The sequence below is a fragment of the Ammodytes marinus genome (genome assembly GCF_949987685.1).
Source record: "Ammodytes marinus genome assembly, chromosome: 23".
NCBI lineage: Eukaryota > Metazoa > Chordata > Actinopteri > Uranoscopiformes > Ammodytidae > Ammodytes > Ammodytes marinus.
In genome coordinates this window covers 14128406-14150182 of record NC_137227.1, presented here as the reverse complement: position 1 = coordinate 14150182, position 21777 = coordinate 14128406, and the positions used below count along the sequence as shown (strand labels likewise).

General features: G+C 42.9%; 1 protein-coding gene across 1 annotated transcript; it reads left to right on the top strand.

Annotated features, from left to right (window-relative positions):
• The first annotated feature begins 64 nt into the window (after positions 1-64).
• acin1b (apoptotic chromatin condensation inducer 1b) lies at positions 65-21729 on the top strand. Its single transcript, XM_080051641.1, has 17 exons — positions 65-207; positions 1782-1847; positions 2090-2201; positions 2403-2476; positions 3008-4369; positions 4733-4791; positions 8857-8977; positions 14555-14600; positions 15254-15408; positions 16006-16152; positions 17028-17205; positions 17402-17547; positions 18440-18547; positions 18802-18909; positions 19068-19401; positions 19594-19691; positions 20146-21729. The coding sequence occupies exons 1-17, from the start codon at positions 73-75 to the stop codon at positions 20494-20496; spliced, it is 3600 nt and encodes a 1199-aa protein (XP_079907767.1). The 5' UTR covers positions 65-72; the 3' UTR covers positions 20497-21729.
• The last annotated feature ends 48 nt before the right edge of the window (positions 21730-21777 follow it).

Genomic DNA, 21777 nt, shown 5'->3' with positions numbered 1-21777 from the left:
ACTGCCGAGCTGTGACGCCGAGCAGCAGCCGTAGCGACGCTTGTTGGAGTTTAGACAAGCGGAGGGAGCAAAATGGCGGACGAAGATATTACGCTTGATGGAAAACCTCTACAATCGCTCAGAGTGGCGGATTTGAAGGCCGCCCTGGAGCAAAGAAACCTCTCGAAGAGCGGTCAGAAGAACACACTAATGAAGCGACTCAAAGGGGTAAGTTTTGGCTAATGTTTGGGCCGCCTGTCGAGTCTAGCTAAGTTCAGCGGGAGGCGAGCGACGGCGGGGGTTAACGTTAGAGGCCGAACGGTGTGTGGGCTCGGGAAGCGGGAATACATAAATCGCCTGGCCCCCGTTATTACGCATAAACAACAGCTTTTGTTGACGGTTATTTGTTACTGACACTCCAAGGAAACTTATCCACCGACCGAGTTCAGGCTTGAGTCGCAACTACTCGCGCTGCACCGTGTTGCACACAGTTGAAGTGTGCACCTGTCAAGTCGAGGCCTACGCTGAGTGTAACGAGCGAACAGCCGCACATAGTGTACAGTACAACACCGTGACCGCGCTCGCTGTCTGCGTGCGTGTGTATTGGGGTTATGGGGGCGCGCTTTGCGATGTAAACACAATTTTACGAGCTTCACTAACGATTAATTTAATCAGCATTTCTTCAATATATTTTTAACGAGCACTGTTGTTTGCACAAGACGTTCAACCTATAAACAACAATAGTTTTAGGGCAGGATTTATTAGGACACACTGAGCTCACGTGTATAAGCCCCCCTTCCCCCAACACATATGTTACCAGATATCCACATACTGAGCCTTAACATAATTTTTTCAGCGTTTTATTTACTTAGTTAACTGTCCTCTCACTACAACCCAGAATTAAGGCAGTTTAGTTCGAGACACTGCAGGTGAATAGGGTTACATTGTTGACTTTTTCCATGCCATCCTTAAACTGCCAGTTGATTATATTAAAACGAACCCTTTTTGCGATACAATTTTTCCAGAAATGTTTGAATAATATTCATACATAACAAAAATCTAAATGTTGACTAAATCCAGAGTTAAAATGTTTATTTCATATTTACAACATATTTGTGTGTCCAAAGATTTTTTCACACGTGAAGTGCCAACTAAATCTATTTATTTCTGTAGGGAGAGAGTAGAGACCGGTTTCATCGTGATTTGCATACATCCAAAACACTTGCCTGCAGTTGGGTCAGTAGCATACAACTAGAACAAGCCCTCAATAGTGTGTAAATAAGGCTGCACTACCTTTAGGTTGCTTACCTGTTCCTCTCCACAATTTGTCAATAAACAGTGCTACATTTAATCAGGATTTAGTTAATTTTAGGGTGTAAATGACCTAACTTCTGCTATAACAAAAACGGTGAAAAGATTTTGTAAAAAAAAAATCAGTTAAAAGTCAATGTTTATTTTTATTTTGTCTATGAGGTCCCATTAAAGATAAAACATAGGTTAAAAGATATTTTTCAAATATTCATTGCCAGCGCAAAATACTTGCTTGCGCTTTCTATAACGATGAGCAAACAATTCTAAAGTTGAAAATGGCAATCATATTGCCCCTAAAAGCTGCTCTTTTTGGCATATTTGGTATTAACACAGTGATAATAATAACACTGGCCAGTATAGACAAAAAAAAAACAGCTACAGTATTATTACAGCAAATCTGCTTTATTTTCCTGTATAATCCTTTTTTTAAATTACTTCGTCTCATGATACAGTATTTTAAATTGACATTTCCCTTTCCCTATTCCCTGCAGGCTCTGATGCTGGAAAATCTCCAGAAGTCGTCCTCCTCTCACAGTGGGCTGCAGCCCAACTCACAGGTAAGAAGAACTTTTTATGTGTGATTATTTGGCTTTTGTCTTATTTGGCTTTTGTCAGGCATTAAGTTCTGTACAACATGTCCAGTTTGCTTATTGTAAGGTTGCATGTGTGCTGTATTTTTTTTATTTTACCCCTTTTTTCTAGAAGACTAAGTCTTACCACACGCAGTCACTGCTCTTTAACTTTTACAGTGCTGAGGAATTAATTAAGGGTCTCTTTTGTGTACTTTTTCTTGTTGTAGATAGGTGAGGAGATGAGCCAGAACAGCTTCATAAAACAGTACCTGGCCAAACAGCAGGAGCTTCTTCGCCAGAAACTGGAGAGAGAGGCCCAACAAGACGATGAGGCAGAAGGTATAACATTCATATAAGCACACACAATCACAAATGCAGTCTCTGCCACATGAACGATGGTCTTTTAGCTGAACGAGCAAGAAACATTGTGCCCACACACTCCTACATACTTCAGAAAAATTTATTTCTCAACTGATTAATTTATGAGTTATCTCTTAGCCTTCGAGTGTGTGACTCCTGCCTTGTGCCTCTCTCTGACAGAAAGCCCAGCAGTGCCCGAGGAGGATGAAGACCAGTCCGAGGACAATGAAAGTGCTTCCTATGTCTCTGACAAGGTCTGTAACCTTCACTCACTGAAGAGTCAAATGAGGAAAACTCTGAGAATGTATCCAGCAGCAAAGGACAGTCTAAGCTGATACACATTGATGAGACAAAGTTTTGAAGAAAAATCCATTTTCCCTTAATATTCTACTTAGAACATTACCGATTTTATGATGCTTGTAACACCACACAAAAAATATCAAACCATTACACCCATACATTTGAAAATGAATCTTCCATGCTTGTAAATCCTTTAAACAAGGGATGAATGAATCAGCAATTGAATTGATAAGGCCAAAAACAAGTTTTGTAATAGTATTAAGCACATTTAGGCTATTTAAATGTTACGCAATTGTTAAAAAATTTACAAAAAAAAGGAAAAACTCTAATAATCGACCTTCGGCCATTTTCTGGTATCATTTCGGCCAATAATTTTCATTTTGATTTATCCTCATCTCTACTTCTAACCCGTTAATGAATGTACAGAACATCTATTTAGTCATCTTGGCTTCTCTCACACTGACTCCATTATTTCTGCCCTGCAGCCTCACTCCATTCCCTCCCAGCCCTCGATGACCAGGGACGAGAGAGGACAAGGAGATTCAGTGATGGGTCACGGGATGATGTCACGAGGCCCTGACACGGGCCCCGTTCCGACCCTCCACCCCATGGAGTCCCCCGAAGCTCCAGGAGCCCGGATGAGATCCACCTTTCATGAAGGACACAAGGAGCCACCAGCCCCCTCTCCTCCCCGCGCCGTAGCCTCTCTCTCAGTGCGTGTCCTGGGCCAGCCTGAGCGCCAGGGCCTTCCCCCTGCCGTACCCCGAACCCAGGAGAAGGAGGGCACCGCACCCAGCGAACCAGGAACAGCCTATCCTGTCCTACACATGAGCCGATCAGCCGGGGTCTCGGCAGGACGTCCCGCCCACGAAGACAACGATGAAGAAGACAGCGGTAGTGATGAAAGTGAAGATGACGAGGACTGGGGACCCGGCGCTGGCGGTGTACAGAGGGGCAACAGAGCCCCTCCCCAGCCACAGCAGATGCCCCCCAGTGTCCCGTTAGCAGGCCCAAGATCCAAGCGCAAGCTTCAGCCTCCGCAGCACATCCCACCACCACAAGCAGCACTCCACACCCCTATGCAACTGCGCCACCCCACCCCTCCTCCCTCTCCACCCCCAGACCTGTTCCCCCTACCGGACACTCCGAAGCAGAGCCCACCGGACGACCAGGAGGGAGAAGGAGGCCCCGAGGCTCCGCGTGGTGCAAGAGGGGCATCTTTTCCTCCTCCCGCCATGCAGGGGCAAGACTCCGACTCAAGCTCTCGCTCCAGCAGTCCAGAGCCGCCTTCCAAGCGCAGGCCCGGGCCCCTTTCTCTGCTCGTACACAAGATGGAAAAAGAGAAGGGTTTCCGTGCAGCGGAGGCCACCTCAGCTATGGATTTGTCTGGCGAGACGTCCCGATCCGCTGCCAGTTCCAGTGAATCTCAACAGCAAAGACTGGAGAGAACAAGGCTACAGGTTGACCGAGAGATGGATAAAGAACGGCGGCTGAAGGAGGAGAAGGAGAGAGAGCGGAAGAAGTTACAAGAACTGGAGAAAGAGAAGAAACGCCTGGAGGACGAGCATGAAAACGAGAGAAAACGAGTGGAAGAGGAGAAGGAGGAGAAACAGCGTCAGAAGGAGCGAGAGAACGAGAGAAAGCGCCAAGAAGAGGAGAAGAGAAGAAAGGAGCAAATGCTAAAGGAGGAGCTCAAGAGAAAGGAGACAGCCGACAAAGCGCGGGTGATTGTGACTCTGGATTCTGGTTCCTCATCCGATTCTGACTCCAAGTCAGACTCCTCTTCACGCTCATCAAAATCCTCCTCTTCCTCAAGGGAGAAACCCCGCCCTGCCAGGCAACTGAAGGTCAGTGATTAGGGAGGCCCCAATACCACTTCTTAAGAACAAGTATAATCAAATTGGGTACTTAACGATACAGAAGGCTGATATGAGTACTCAATTTTGCCATTGGAGTTCTCGCAATTACTTAAAAAATATCTTAGTGATCAAACTGATGTAAGTGTCAGTCATTCAGCACAGCTTTGATAGAGATCACTCTACTAAATGACTAGTTCTTTTGTAATTTTCATTTTCTCTAAATATTATTGTAGCCTTCCTGTGTGAATTTCATTGAAAGCCTGCCCTCCATGGCTTACAATAATATTTTAAATAATCTTTGAGCAAAGAGCTATTTGTTTTTCATTCTTTTTCGTTTTAATAATTTCACAGAAGGCGGACCAAGGACAAGAAGCAAAGGAGGAGACAGAGAAACGATGCCTTTCAAAAAGGTCAGTAAACTTCTTTAAAATGCACTTATCTTTAACAACAAGTGGAATTTAATATTCAAATTATACGTTTATGGAGTTGGATTCATGGAAAATGAATCTATCATTATCAATTTGCACCCTGCTTGAAACACCTTCTTTACCTCGGTCTCTGTCTCTATCACTTTTCTTTACTATGTAGAAAGTGTTTGCTTTTCAATAATGTGATGTGATTTTAATTTGTATAGTGGCTCACTGTGATATTTTGCTAATTTTTACATGTGTTGTAAGTCTATTTAGTGCCTTTCCAGTTTTGTTTCCCCAATTCATTCAGATAGTCTCTCTATAATCTCTCTTTTCCCCTTTCTGTATATCTGAACTTCTTTTCGACTTGCTGGAAGGGTCGATAATACATCACATTTCAGGATGAACCTTCTTAGAAAAATGCGGTGATGAAATCACAAAAGGGGCATTTAAACCTTGGACAACATTGATTTAATCACTGGATTTTTTGGTATCGAGGATGATGATTCAGTTTTCTAGCAATGTTGTCATTCTACTTCACACCTTGCTTATCTTAACCCTCAAAGAAAAAGAGAAGAAGCATTGTGTATTTTAAGTCGAAGAGATTGCCATGGGACACCACAATTCCCTCTAAAATCTTTGTATTAAAATCTTTAAAAAATCATATCCATCTTTTCACACAGCATGTCAACTAATGTTGGTTAAATGAGAACAGTTTTTTTGCTAAGTGATTCTTTTTACTAGATAGGATTAGGGTAATGGTTTAAGAACATTTATGCAGTATTTACTACTACAACAAAAAAGACCATGTCTGCTCTAAAGTTATGTGAATAAACTGATTTGCGTAATGCATTGATACTTTTTGAGCAATATTAACTTGGTTGTATCAGTTCATGCAGTCCATCCCTTTGCAGTTCTACTTACATATATTTGTGTTTAAAAAAAAACTTGGACTAAATATGTTGGTCACATAAAGGGTTTAAATAATTATTGTCTTATTTGTCAGCATGAAAATACACAAGAAACGTCTGTTCCAAAACATGAAACAGAGCTGACTGCATCCCTCGATGGTTATAAACACACCCCACCGCTCTCTCACTTGTCGCTCCTAATTATAGCAGCCTTTATTTCTTGTCAGGCGTTCAATGCGGCAGCCCTACACACGACGGCGTGTCTGCTGCGTCTCTGGGTCCTTCCCCACTTCCCCTCAATGCGTTCTCCCCTCGTCTTTTTTCCCTGTATTTTTTCCGTGTCGCCGGCAACAGAAACCGTATTTTCATGCAGCGTTATCTCCTTAATAATCAACATATTTTGGTTGTACTTCGTAATGCGCTACGTTTAAGCTTTTATTTTGGAAAGCATTAACCGGAACATAATTGTTTCCAGTCCAGTTGACTTGACACACTGGTCTCGCTAGCCAACATGGCCGTCATGCATGCATTGCATCCTTGATAGCGACGCAGTGCACGGGCTAATCAGCAATTGAAACAACCGTGACTTAATTTTTTTTATATCGCGTCCCCGATTTCAACCCACGCCTGACCGGAATAAGCGCTAGCGGCAGAGTGTTATCTCATACTATCCCCGAGGGGGTACCCTTTGAAGGCCGGCCAAAATGCTGTCCGAAGGCAACAAAAACGGGTAAGAGTGAGCCAGAGGGCGATTCAAGGCTCCAGGTCGCTGGTTGTGCTTCCACACACCTTATTCAGAAATCAATGGGTAGACATTAGCCGGTGTTAGCCTGTCGTGTGCTGCCATGTAGCCGTCTACACATGACGATGCTGCTTCGGATAGCAGCTAATTTCCCTACGTGTTTAAATATCATGTCATTAGTTACAATTGGCTTGGTAAAGAGCGTGCTACATGTGAGGGGGACCAGGGGTGGGGACGTCGGCTATAGTCTTTTGTTTTTTGAAGAAGCATGGATGATTTCTTTTAGGGGGAAGTTGGGTCCCCTTTGCCTAAAATAGCGTCATGTTGAAGGAACATGCTGATTAATAAATAATGAGCTCAGAGTCCTAGACACTGTGATTTCTCTTCTTCTGTCTTTCCTCCTGACCTCCAAAATGTCTGAATAGGCGTTTTCTTTATTTTAAAATGAGGACATTCTTATTTTATCGCCCATTATGGTTTAATGATGGCCTATCCTGTACATGAATCCAGCCATCTTGCTCACATACAAGACTATATTTATGGTTTTGGATTTGTGTGTGTGAAGCTGTTAAAGATCTTACTGTTGTCAAGGGAGATCATTAAAGCAGACATCTGCTAGCAGTACAGTCAGAGTGAATGGACCCTTATGGTGTGATTTAATTCTCCCAGCTGGCACCAGCACTCACACTCTTGCCCCCTTGGGAGCTGACTACATGTCTGATTTTATCTGTGACAATGTTTTGTTCTGTTTTATAAGCCCAGTATGTCTATTAGGGGTTAGCACATGATTAGAGTTATTCTGTTGGGGTACTATGAATCAGAATGTGTGTCTCCGGTCGTACCACAGACACTGTCACTCTTAGTAAAGTTTTTGAGAAGTTTAACCAGAAGTTATGTCTATTTCTAATGGTTAATTATTACAGATTGTGGTGTGGTTCCTCAGGTTCAAGCTGTACTTCAATGCTCTTCCTCATTCCACCCCTTGTCATATGAATACAAAGCTCTTTGAATGGATTCTAAGGGGTTGTATTTCTAGTTGACATTTGTCTCCCTTTATAGACTGTGCAGGTGTGTCTATATGGCTCACACACACACACACACCCTCTCACCTAGGGCAAACGAGGAGAATCATTGTAGCATGGAGGAGGGGAAAATGGTGCCCTCCTGCCCATGACTAATCTCCAGAGCAGGAGGCCGAACAGGAAACTCCTAACATTTGGGTAGATTTCAGTAGGACAGAGACGAGCAATAGGGGCCCTCCTTCAAAGACACAGTGTTACATGGCATGGAGAAAGAAAGAAAAGCCGAGGTTTGATTGTCTGAGCTGGTTGAAGAGATATGGCATGTTGTTAATAAATATTTTTACCCAAACCAAACACTGCGTCGCCTGGTTGTAAGGTGAATCAGGGTTTGTGCCAGAAAGATAATTCTGAGGGTCAAATTGGCCGCCTACCACCTTCATCTTAGAGGTCATTCAAGCTATTGCTGTCTCAATAGGGTCAAACCACAAAAATGCCTTTTACAAATGCATTTCCACACTTTGAAAAATCCAACAAGTCACAGCTTGCGCTTGTCTTGCATCATACAAAAGTGAATTGTTTTTTGTCACCAAAAAGAGAGACAATGATCATCACTTGCACTAATTATTGTGTGCCTTTTTGAAAATGATTGTAGCGCTACTCCTCTGTCATGTAATGAAGCACGTAATATTGAACACTGATATAGTGAGATGGAAGCTAGAGGATCTAATTCTTCCACCTACAGGCTGCTACCTCCGTGCCTGGTTCGTCAGGGGAGACTTTTGATAACGCTGGTAGGGGAAGTTGAGGGGGAGGCTTCAAATACAAAGAAGACATCAGTTCGGTTTTTCTCTGTTTAAGATAGCAGCGATAAAAGAAAACGATGTGTGGAGAAGCGTTTGCTTGTGTGAGGTCTGACTCATGGTGACGAAAAGCATGACTTTCATTGGCTGGGTTAGAGTTGATCTGTTTTGTTTCACTGATGAACCAACATAGATCAGATGAAGACCACACATGTTGTCAGCTGAGAGTGTGCATCTCGTTGCAGTGTGAGTGAGGTGTGTGTTTGTGACCCTCGGTGTCCGTTAGCTGGTGAGTTATTTATAGCAGGAGTGACCCAGATCAGTACCCACCCAGCACCCTTACTCAGTGTATTCCTCTGTCTTGTCCTCATCGTCTTCCCTGGATTGTCTTCTAGATCTGTATTTATTTATCTGATGGTGCCTTTTTCAGTGTCATAAAGCTCCAGGTTAAGCCATCAAATAGCTGATTTAGTCTTAACCTGATGATCACATAAGACAAAGAAAAGCTTCACAATTTATATTCGCTAGCCCAGTCAGACCTGTTGGCAACAAATGATGGTAACCACCCCATCCGTCTCTTCATTCCGCAGGGAGGTGTCGGAGCCCAGCACAGCCGCGGTGACAGAGGTGGAACCAGACTCTGAGAGCTCCATGGCCGGGCAGCCACCGTCTGGGGCCGAGCCAGAGAACAGCGAGGCCCATCTGGAGGAGGTAAGGTCACTGAGAGGGTGGGGGTGCCCGGGTTTATTTTTATTATTTTGCTTCGTCTCTCCCACTAACCTGCATTCTCATTTATATAAAAGCATGTGTAGCACAAGTTAAGAGGGTCACTTAAAACCAACACAACCCCAATGTTTTTTCAACCATTCATTATTTTGGTTCCTGTAGAAATTGTATTATTTCGATTCTGACTCTATATTCAGTTTTTCCATCCCTTTTTTAAATTGCTCAACAGACTCCATTGGAGGTTTCTACATATGGTCATAGGTGAACAAACATGGGTTGAGTTGGAGTTGGGTCCTGGGATAAATAAAAAGGAACTAATAATTACCCTTCCATCTGCGATTAATGCGACTAATATTTCATAACCGGCTCATTCACTTGGATGATCTCTCACACACACACCTTGTCTGTCTGGTCACTGCAGAGTTTTGTTCAGTGTTAGTGTTGCTTGAATGCGAGTAGTGATAGAAATAATTTGGTTAATTAGACATCCATGCTACGGAAAGTGCATGCTTCTCCTATCACTGTACTTGGTCTGTGTGTGTACATGTGTGTGACAAAACGAGAAGAAAATGGTAGGAATAATTGGCTAGCAATGCACGGTGCCACTTGCAGCTCTTCATTGCAACTTGCAATGAACTATTAAACATATTTGTTTGGAGGGGTTCTCTTTGGAATAAGAACAAAGACTACTAGTTATTTTCTTTCATGCAGGCATGCACATCCATCGCCAACATCATCTTACGGCTGTAGTCAGCTCTACTTCTTGCACACTGTGTGTCAAGGTCTAAGTCCTATGTACTGGACCACAGTATTGCATTTTATGCCATCACAAGAAGTTTCCCTTCTATTACTTTAAGAAGGCAATCAGTTTGTTCATTTATTTTCACAAAATTTTACCATAAACAGATTTTGATTTGATTTGATTTAGTTTATTTCAGACATCCACATACAAAACAAAATGAAAAGCATGGAAATACAATAAATATGCCTGAAAAGGAGCAGGAAGAAGTATACACTTACAGGTACATTTCAGGTATCAAGTTCTTGGATTTTCTTATCCAGATTACCTCATTTAGATTTACATGGGAGCTGGCCTCTATGTTGTTGAAGTTTATTGTGTGTTTGCATGAGTAATGGACCCTGGCCGTGTGTGTGCAGAGATGCATCAGGGCTTGTTTCTGTTGTTCGTTTCACCCTGTTTTCATTCTCCGTACTCTCTCTTGCTCCTTTCAAACTGCCCGTCTCTCTCTTTCTCTCTCTCTCTCTCTCTCTCTCTCTCTCTCTCTCTCTCACACTGTCTCTCTTCCCCATATTTTGCCTTTGTATCCCATCATGAACGCTTCTCTCTCTCACTATATATATTTATGGTGTGATTGCTGTTTAAAACCCCATTGATTGCTTTGTTATGAAGGTGCCCATGCCTCTTCCATTGCCCCTAATGGTACCTGCTGCGTACTACTACCACTACCGCCACAGACACCACCACCTCCTCCACTCCTCCTCCTACTCTTCCTACAACTCCTGTCTCGCTATGCCCCAGTGCGTCCCTGGCACCTGAATTAGGCCCAGAGTCTGCAATGCAACCTCGTGCCATGGCAACTGAGTTAAAGCCTGAGCTAAGCAAGAACTGGAGGTCGCCTCAAACCTCGACCGACCGACAGCAGCGGCAGCCATGGTAACTGCAGCAGTACCCAGTTGTCATGGTTACCCAGCCTCAGGGGTTTGAAAGCCTGCCCGCTGATCTGATCCAGACTGAACTGAACTATGCTGTGTGGTGATGAACAACGCTCTGTATCGTCTCCCCTTCTCTACGCTGGTCGGCCATGTTGAAGATGAGCAAAGTTTCACATTGTTGCCCCTTCAACATCAAACATCCTCCAAATGCATCTCAGAGCAAGGACAAAACTCTTCAGTTCTCCAGTTGTGTTTTACCTCAACCTCAAAACACCACACTGCCTCCTGCCCGTCCGGTGGTGTAATGACTTTGGACTGAGAAATCCCCGCAGTAACCCATACAGTGACTTAAGCTTTGATTCAAACTCCAACTAAGCAACTGAAATAATCTTCTTAGACATGATGATCATTGGACTATTTGTGTGTATGTGAAAGACCTGTCTCTGAAATGATGATATGGACTTATTGATTGAGCTTTTACAGCATACATCATTGTGGACCTCTGCCTTGACCAGCTGGCCTTCTAAGTGACTTCCATTATTCAGCTCTGCACGTAAAGTCTGTCTGTTGCCCGGCGTCACCATTCACGAGAAAACGGCTCCCCTGACCTCTGCACCAGTTCCAATGTAGCAGACTACACGAAGCCAAGGACGAGTAATCTGACACACATTATGCACCAAGAAGCTTTATGGGTTCACAGTGACATTGATCCTCTACACAGAGCGCTGGATATACTCGACAAATCATCGCCTCCTTTCCTCTGCGCCCACACTGTCAATGAACTAAAGAGTGACTCAGTGGATGTTTGACATGATATCCTGCATCTGCTGTGGACCTGGCTGATAGACAACTGCAGTTGGTGCCATTTCATTTATTATTTAATTTCGCTATGCCCACAACTTGGCCCCCAACAGGATTTCATGTCAGTGCAGAGGCATGATGTTCACCAATCCTGTCTCTTTGTCATTGCATTTGGATTATACATTTACAAAGAACTTCTTCTGGACTACTTTTTCTTTATCCCCAAAAAGACTTTCCGACTGTTTGACTATGGAAACCTCATGAACAGCTCAAGAAAGGAATTCAAACCACATGGACAAAAAACGCTCACAGCCTTTTCAAATACCCCCCAACTGTCACCAAGGCTTTCAGGACTATATATTGGCGGACATGGACAATTAAAGACAATAAATTCAAGCATCACAAAATGGATTATTTTCATTCTACATGGCAGCTGTCACAGATCATGGACTAAAATCAACCCCCATCCCTATAATTTTGAAACGCCTGGCTCCCCTAAAGACTGAAAAATGACTAATAAAAAGTCATTCAAGAAAAGTTCTCCCCGGCCCCATTCAAGAAAAAAAAAATCCCATCCAGTGATCACTACCTGCCTGGTGATCTGCACCCCAAATCGAGTCCCACCCTCACTTCTCTGCCTTCTCTGATTGGATCCTTGTTGCCTAGATACAGTACACACTGTCGTGCGGTTGGGCCATAGTCGAGCCAGTAAGGAATCAGGTGTCAAATGGTACCAGGATATGACTTGTGATTATTCCTCTACTTCAAATTTTATAAATTCTAAAGGATTTACTTTAAAGATATAAAAGCTTTCTCTTTCTTATAGATTGTTGATAGTAAATTTGAGGAATAATTTTCTTTGAAATTCGATTGCAAATTGTCAGTTGAGTACTGCAGTTTTTCATTTAATATTTTGCAACAACGATGACATCATCCATTTGATGTACACTGTTGGTCTACGGTTGTGTGTTGTTAAATATTGTAAACGAGAATCTGCAGTACAAATAGTCCTGCTGACAGATGAGTCTTCAACGCTCCGTTCTCCACCTCTGCTGCAAGAACAACATTCAACAATGTCAACTTTAATACTTGAATCAACTAAATGCCATTACACGGAGCCTGAGGGGATGATGTGATTTTTATTATTGGTATTATTTACCAAGTAATTATTTAGCAGTAATTTCACACATAACCTGCTATATTGTCTCTATCTAAATGTTGACCAGGCTACACTTGTCTTTCACACTAAGAAAGATAACATCCTGATGAGAAAACCATCTTTTTGCTACTAATGTTAACAAATTAAAATTATGGCAAAATCCTTTACTACTTTTTCAGCTGTCATGCTGAATAAAAAAAAGAAATCATTAACTGCAAATGCCACTTTGTGTATACAAATCAAATGTACACTTTCAAATGCATGAATTCACAAAAACAGGGAGGTAACTAGAGCTTAATTATCACTGAAAATAAAAATCCCAGATGGCTTTAAAATCATTCAGGTTTCAACATAACTTTTTTTTCCTACTGGCCCGTCGGGCCAGTGGATCTGAGTTTTACTTAAGATTTGGTTATTTTTCTTTTAGTTAATGATATGAAATATTGATATTGGTCATACACATTATATAAAACCAGGCAAACATATTGAATTTGAAGCCTACAACTGAAAGTATGTGAAAGGAGTGGGCCAGTATTTCAAAGTCCAGTAGTTTGATGAGTGTTTTTATTCTTGAATTTGGGCAGTTTAATGAATAGTTCACCTGCAGAAGTCATGATCAAACATAGGGAAAAATAAGAGGTGTGGTAGGCAGTGTTTATCACTTTCTCCATATGCAGTAGGGATGTGAATGTTTTCCACTCGAGATCAAGTCGACTTTAAAAATAGAAATCCGAAAATCAGGGGGTTATGCCGTTTTTTTTAATGTGAGATGTCACTGTATGCGACTTCACGTCTGGTCGTGAGCGCGCTGCAGGATCGTCACTTCTGCATGAAGCGTCAGCTTCACATAAGCAGTGCAAAATATGCAGCATAAGTTAAACGCTCGTCTAAGACTATGATGTTAAATCACCTTAGAAACACACAATGCCTAGTGCGAGCAAAGCAGCGTTTCACCGTGAGATTTCGCCAGTGAGCGAGTGAGCCGCTGCGCGGAAGAACTCTGCGGTTTGACTTCTAAAATAATAACCGGGGATATTCTCCCCGTTAGCGATGTCAATGGGGAAGGCTTCTGCGATCTGATTGTATGTCTCGAGCCTTAAAACACAGAGCCATGTCGGCAAACAAACTCCCCCCCGTTAGTTAAAAATATATGATATATTATGTTTATTATAATGAGTCTTAAATAAACACTGCTTTCATTACGATTCAGCGCGCATTTCAATGAACCATGATGTAGTCTACAAAAAGATACTGAACTGTGATTGTCTGTTACTGGCCCGGGCGGGCCAGTGACTGGCCAATCAACTTGCCCTGCATATGATTTTACTGGCCCCAGGCCAGCGGGCCATTGGTTATGTCGAACCCTGTCATAAACCAGCGCATTGAAATTGAAATCACCCAACATCCTCTATAGAAAATAAATCTAGTCCAAAATGGATGTGAGTGTTGTAAAGTGACAGGATCCATACACACACACCGACAGACAGACACTTAGCTGTCTCCTCTCTATTTTCAGAGGCCTCTAATGGGCATTATCATGAAATAACATACCGCAGTAAGATACGACCCAGTTTGAGTTTCACACAGGCCCACTCATGTTGGAATGCACATCATGTACTTGCTTTGTCCTTTGAGTCTTCCACACACACACGTAATGAAATACAGTATCTCAGTGTCTTTGAGCAGAGGTGGACAGCGGAAATGTGTCTGGAGTCTCTTTGTAACATCAAAAACCCTTTCCATAATGTGGTTCAATTGGAGCGTCCAGGCCTCTTGTTACTTTAACACCCCACCCCTAGCCCTCCTCCACTGTTCCTGTTTCAGCTCTTCTCTGTTGTTGCCTGTTTGGGTCTGGACTCACGGTTCTCATCTCACCCCGCACCCCTGGGGTTTCTGTATGTTCTCTTTCTGTCTCTTTCTCTCTCCAGAGCACCACTCCTAAGGCTTTTGCCGCTCGCAAGATATCCTTGACCAGTGAGTATATGAGCAAAACAAGAAATTCTCTATAGATTTAAAAAATATATATATTTCATGCTTCCACGCTTCAAAGATTTACATAGAATATCTTCCAAACAAACTAAAAAATAACAGTGATACCTTGAGGTACAGGTCAGGATAGTATCAACTATCCCAGGATGGTGTAAAGCCCACATTAAACATTAGACCTCAAACTAATAACCCAAAACCAAAAGCACATATTTTAGTTGCACTTGAGGAACAAGAGTGGAACAAGAATTAAAAAGACAAATACAAATTTGCACCTGAAGATTAATGTTTTTTTTTGTTTTTTTTACTTAAAATAAGCAGAAAACTGTTGGAAAAGTATTTCATATGAAGTAATGTGCCCTTACAGTTTAAAACTATCTTGAAAGAACATGTTTAATATGGTTTTTAAATGAACAATTATTGGACAAAAGGTACTGAAATTAATTTTATCGGCCAATTCCACTTATAAACTCTGTAAACTTTAATTAGCTATTGCCATCCTTGGCAAACACTTTTTGGGTTAAAGTCAAAGCAATTACTTTTGCTTTTAGACTTATTGCATGAGCTTGCAATAACTTGTCATTTAAGTCTCTCCTCAATGATAGATAAATATATAAATAAAATGTTTTATTCCTCTGTAGGCAGTAAAACGTCTCCCGGCCCTGCCCCAACAACAGATGGAGGAGCAGGAGATTCCGAGATGGGAACGGCCGCGGGGAGGAAGAGGAGATGGGGCTCCAGCACAGCAGTCACTGCCAAGAAACCATCCATCAGCATCACCACAGACTCACTGAAGGTACTGACCAGGCACAGGGTCCTGGGGCAGGTGGCCGTGCAGGCCTGGGAAAATAATCTTCTGATTCACTTTTTTAAAGTTATTTTAGGCTGTAGTCATATTTTTATTTTATTTTAATACCAAAATACAGACTGGAGCTTCTGAAATTACAAGATCTAAAGCTTTTAAAAACTCTGGTTTGGCTTTCATATTTAAAATCATAGGATTTACTTCCAGCTCTATGCTAATGTTTTGTAATTCAACATTTAAATGTGATCATTTCAAAACATAACTGTTTTTTGGGTCACACCACAACTCCATGAAGAAAGGAAACTAAGTACAAGCTTCATAGCATAGCATTGTTGTATTGTCTTGTTTACCCTCTGCTGCGTATTCTCTCGCCAAAGCTGTTCCCATGATCCCATGCAACTTCATGACATCATCGAACTCTGTATTGCCGCTAAACGGCAAAATTTTATATTTTGTGCGTTTAAGTCAAACCCTTAGAATATATCAGAAGGTAAACATCTTATCGTCTCATCTATTATCTATAGATCATCTTATCTTCTATCTTTTCCTTCACTCAATCATCTCCTGCCTGTGTCTGTTGTCTTCCAGTCTTTGATCCCAGACATCAAAGTGAACCAGGAGGCCGTGGTGGAGCTGCACCCAGAGGAGCTGCAGCTGTCTGGGGACGAGGAGAGCATGGACACCAGCCGGGGCGACCAGGACAAAGGGCTCAAGATCCGACGCACCGTCACACAGGTCAGTACCGACACGCTGACTAAACTACAGGCTTCTGTTTGCCATGTCCAGCTATGATTGATGACTAATGCTGGGCTTACACTAGAGGACTTTTAAAAGACTTTGAAAAGACTGAAACCCTCTTACATCTAAAGACAATCAACTCATACCTGAAGACAGCTAGTCATTAGTTTCCAGTCACAGAGTGAGATTTTGAAAAGACGGGGTCTTATATTGCAAGACTACAACTAGATTCCTTTTGAGATTAATATTATTTCCGCAAACGCGATAGTGATTATTTAATTAAAAAAAAGTTGATTCAATATTCCGAGCGGGGGACTTCCTTTAGTTATTTGACCTGCTTTATTTGCTGATCTCATCCCCCAATAACTTTAAACTCCTAACCCTGTATTTGATGGTAAAGTGTTAAGGTTGCGCGGCTGTCAGCCTGGTTCTCCCGCCAAGGCTTCAAGGAAAAAGTATCCGAAATAAGTGCCTGCACAGGCGGACACAGGTTGCGACTAATGCCGCTCCTCCTGCGTCGTGCTTGGTGCATGCGAGAGTGTGACAGTGTTTACGTAATTTCGCTTGAGCCAACCCCTTAAGACTAACGATAATATCAAACATGTTTGATAATGTCGGAACGTCAAGACGGGAAGAAGACTGGCTGAAATCGGGTCGGAAGACCACTATACACCAAACGACTGAGATTACGGGCACGCGCCACAACTCCAGCAAGACTCACGTGATTTTAGTCCGACATTGAAAGATTGTCTGCGACTGTCAAATCGTGTGAAAAGTCGTGTAGTGTAAGCCCACCATAAGTTGAAAAACAGACTGATCTTTTGTCAGCAGTTTTGTCATGATTCTGTTTTTCCACTTGAATCCCTCGCCAGGTCGTCCCAGGTGACGGCCAGGAGAACGGACAGACAAATGAAGAAGAAGAAGAAGAGGTGGAGAAAACGGAGAAGGAAAAACCACGCAGGACTTCCAGAGACAAAAGGAAGAGCAGTGTGTCTGAGGAAGCCTCAGAGACACAGGCGTCTGTCACGCTCGACGGGGAGGCAAAGAAAGGTAAACGGCCTCACTGAAAAGTTTGTGGGTTTTTAATTGCTGTAGATTATTGGTTATGAATCTCTTTGCTTCCTTCGCTCCTCCGTCATCCCTCGGGCAGCACTTCATCTTTCTCTCGGTCCTTGATTACAGACATTACTGTTTTATTAAATTTTTTTTACCGAACCCACTCACTTTTCTCACCTCTTCCCCTCAGTTACCCCTAGCGACAGTCTGGTGCGGCGCTCCATAAGTCAACAGAAGTCCGGTGTGTCCGTCACCATCGACGACCCTGTCCGCACGACCAAGCAGCCCTCGCCACCTCGTGGCAAAGTCTCAAACATCATCCATGTGACCAACCTGGTGGGTTTTTCTCCCACATCTGTAGAACTCGTTTTCAAACCATTCTGCCCAGACAAACCGTATTCACGAGTTCAAAACAGTTGGAGCCTTAAATTGAACAAGAATTATTTTGAGGGACTAGTTAGACAAATACATTCTGCAAATCTTCCAAATGTACCCTTCAAGTTTTTACTGTGTTAACAACACCGCCATTATTCCCATAATTAGAGTTGGGAAAAGCATCACGTTAGGGGCGCACTGCATGACCTAACAGACTAAGACAAGAATAGACATTACAGATTTAATGTCTATAATTTCAAGATTTTTTTCAACTTGCGTCATAGAAGCAAGATTTAACGTTACACATGGATCAAAAAGTATGCCACCCAGTCTCTCTAATCTCAGAAAAAGGAGCCCTCCGATTAGTTACACAGAATCTAAACAAACAAAAGACTTTAAATTCTTAGCTCAGCTGTGTGCCCATAATGCGTATCGCTAATTTGTTTCCCAGAAAACAAAACTGATGGATTAAAAATACTTTGGTTTTACTATTCTTTGATCTTTAGCACTAATGGGGCAAACATGTGTGACGTTTGGCCTGAGGGAGGCGCCAGAGGAAAGACCCTTTCTTAAACAGGCTTATCCTCCAAACTTTGACCATTTTCTCTCTTTCATATATACTGTAGTTTCAATGAAAGTAAAGCTGAAACTAGCAGGAATTCAGTCATTGGTTGTATTAGAAGTCATGACATGAGCTTTTAAATCTCTGAGCACATTTGAAAGAATCACAACAGTCCTGTATGTTATCTTGATACTTAAAAATATGATTTTAACTTGGCTCTTCAAAGGGTCTTTTCTCATGTTGCTACTCGGACTGATAATGTTGACCCATTGCTGCGTGTGTGTCTGGTAGGTACGACCCTTCACCCTGGGCCAACTCAAAGAGCTGCTGAACAGGACGGGCAGCGTCCTGGAAGAGGGCTTCTGGATCGACAAGATCAAGTCCCACTGCATTGTCACAGTGAGTACCAACTAATCCACACTTTTGTGTTTAAAGTACATTTACTGCTATTCTGTTGGGGAATGACTCTGATAAGAAATGGAAGAAAAAAACAATAAAAAAATGTCTGTTTAAACTAAGACATATTTGATCTAGAAAATGACCAGAAACAATTTTGTGATTGTCACCCAACCTTACAAACGTCTTATTTTTGCAGCATTTGTTGTTTGAGATGTGAATTCACCATAAAACTGACTGTGTTCTATTCCTGATAGTACTCAACAACAGAGGAAGCAGTCGCCACCAGAGCCGCACTCCACGGTGTCAAATGGCCTCAGAGCAATCCCAAGGTCCTCAGCGTCAACTTCTGTGAGCAGGACGAGGTAATGATGAAATGAATGGAATATAATTGGCATTAAAGTAGATGTAGCCAGATAATAGAAAATCCAAATTTGTTTAGAAAAAAATGTACATTCCTCTCCCAACACTCAATCTATTACATTCCTCCCTTATTTGTATCTTTTTGCTTTTTTCCTTATAGCTGGACTTTCACAAAGGAATCTTGAAACCGGGAAAGGAGATGGAGCACGTTGGCCAGCCCGTTGTTCCCCAGAGCCGGCTGCCCCCTCTGATGCCTGAGCGGGACAGAGACAGGGAGCACCAGCGGGACAGAGGCGTGGGCGTGGTGCGGGACCTGTGGGCCGAGCGCCAGAGAGAGATGGAGCGGCGGGAGCGAGCACGTGGAGAGAGGGAGTGGGACCGGGACAAGGTGCGGGAGTTTGCCCGGCCCGGAGAGGACGGACCGCGATCCAGATCAAGAGAGCGCAGGAGGAGGGAGAGGGCCAAGAGCAAGGAGAGGAAGACCGACAAGAAGGGTAACAGACATCACTGTCATTGGATAGAAGCTCAAAGAGATAATGAATTTCAGGCCATAACAAGCCACGCTGGTGAAATAGACCCTTTTGACTGAATATTTACCAAAAACTGTTCATTTCCTTGAAATTGTATTTTGAGGTTTAGTTGTGTACCAGCTAAATCACTTATGTCTGTTTTTTTTTTATCAACAGAGAAAGGAGACGAGCCTCCAGCAAAACTGCTGGACGACTTGTTCCTCAAGACCAAAGCAGCTCCATGTATATACTGGCTTCCCCTCACTGAGGAGCAGGTTGGTCTTTTAGTTCTACACTTAACTGTCCCTCACTACATAAACATGCCCATCATATTCAGATTAAGAGTTATTCCAACAATATTCCTGTTTTGTTTGTTTCGTCATTATTGTTGTCTTTGTTGTCTCCAAAATTGACACCTCTTCTTTGAGGAAAGTTTACACCATGATCTAAGATGTAGTAGTGAAAACTCTAATGGGGATATTTAGTGTGATAAAAATGTATACATGTCTCAGTAATGTAACTAAAAACAGAATCCTGCCCATTTTAATATGATCACTGCTTACTCCCACACTGAGCAGAAACTGGCATTGTCTTATTCAGAATATGATTTTAACCGGTTTTATATGGGAATATTGCTGTGCATGTAAACCTAGTCAATGACTTTCTATCCGTCACAAGGAGTTGTTGAGACCTAAAATCCACGTAAATAAACTGATTTGTGTCCACCAGGCGGCGCAGAGGCTTGTGGACCGCAACGAGCGGCAGAAGGAGCGTGAACGAAAGCGCAAAGAGCTTCAGGAGGAGGAGAAGAAACGGGAGGAGGAGGAGAGGAAGGAGCGACTGAAGGCTCGGGAGAAGGACAGCGCCGTGACGACCAGCGGCGGAGTGGCCGGGCGCGTTGCCGATGGAGACAGAGAGAGGGACCGCGGCCGAGAGAGGGATAGACCGGGCGATCGAGGGCGCGAGAGAGAGGGGGACAAGAGGAGAGATAGCAGCCACCGGCCCACACGACCCTCAGCCGGCACCGGCAACGGGCGGCGCTCTCGTAGCCGTAGCAACCCTAGGGACAGACGCCGCTGAGGCCCGAGCACCTGTAGATAGATAATGAGAGAGAGGGAGAGATGTAGCGGGGGACGCTGCAGACGGGAAGTCTTGAGAGGAAGTGTTTCCAATGGGAGATACGTTTCTCTTGCCTCATGTTCAGGACTTGTCTGCTCCTCACCACCTTGCCCCACCATGCTTTAATAATTCATCCACTCTGACGCCAGCGCTGTCTTCCGCACACTTCGGCCATTTCCCCTCATCATTTCAATTTACACTCAGAAAAATGTTTTGTTTATAGTAAAAACAACGGTTCATCTCGCTCCAACCCGGCCCCCACTCTACAGTTCTGTCTTCCAAAAGCAATCGTCAATGTTTAGCAGCGCTCCCTCTCTGTCTACATGTAGTGCTGGTTACTCTCCTCTTTGGAAGAAAAAGAAGCAAAGGGTGGTGTATTATTTTGTTAATTCTTTGGCTGGCCTCAGCATTTTGTCCCACTGAGGTTTGCGAGCCTGCCTCTTTATTTTAGTTCTGCGGGTGCACAGTTCCTTCCTCCTCGGAGCCCTGTAATAAAACCAGTCCAAAATAGATCCCCAACCTTCACATATTTTCTAGGATCAGTTTTAGCGTTCTAATCTTCAGCACTGGGATTTTTTTATATATATATATGACTGAATATAAATGCTGTCTGTCTTTGTCTAAGTGAGGAAAAGTTGTTTTGCTTTGTTGAAGTTTTATGAATCATGTTCATTTTTTTTTCCAGCCTTGGACGGTTGTTGTTGTGTGTGCATGTGTGTGTGTGCTCCAGCAGGTGATGTTTGCGTGAGTAATAACCTTCATCGCTCTCTCCCACGAAGATACAACTGGTACCGAAGTCTCAACACTGTAACCTACAGAAGTGTGCGAAAGGAGTAGGCGCGATGTTGTGTTGTATTGATGCAGGAGACGTGCACACTCCCCAAGTTCACCTTTTACTGGATGTTTTTGGAGACCAGGAAATTAAATACTTTGTTAGATTGGCGGTTTATTCTGTAGTAATCACAGGAAGCTGAACCTCCCTGCACTGAAGTGTCTATTTGAAAAATCCCTTCTGACCCTTCAATCATATATATTTAAGAGGACGTACAAATAGGAAGTTTGCCTTCTAGTAGATTAATTACAATTTTAATATTTGTTTTTAGTTTGAAAACTGTTATTCTGTTGCTTTTTTTTCATCCTGCAAGTGCTGAATGTACCGAGAATAAAAAATAAAAAATAAATCTAAATTGGTTATCGGCTTCGTCTGCTTGGATTTTTTTCTGTCATTTCTCACAAAGAGGC

What these genes read in the sequence shown, in the direction of transcription:
- acin1b (XM_080051641.1), top strand. Translation starts at nt 73, where the DNA reads ATGGCGGACGAAGATATTACGCTTGATGGAAAACCTCTACAATCGCTC. An exon ending in AAACGATGCCTTTCAAAAAG is followed by an intron (nt 4,792 to 8,856) that starts GTCAGTAAACTT and finishes TTCATTCCGCAG; the next exon opens with GGAGGTGTCGGAGCCCAGCA. An exon ending in TCGCAAGATATCCTTGACCA is followed by an intron (nt 14,601 to 15,253) that starts GTGAGTATATGA and finishes ATTCCTCTGTAG; the next exon opens with GCAGTAAAACGTCTCCCGGC.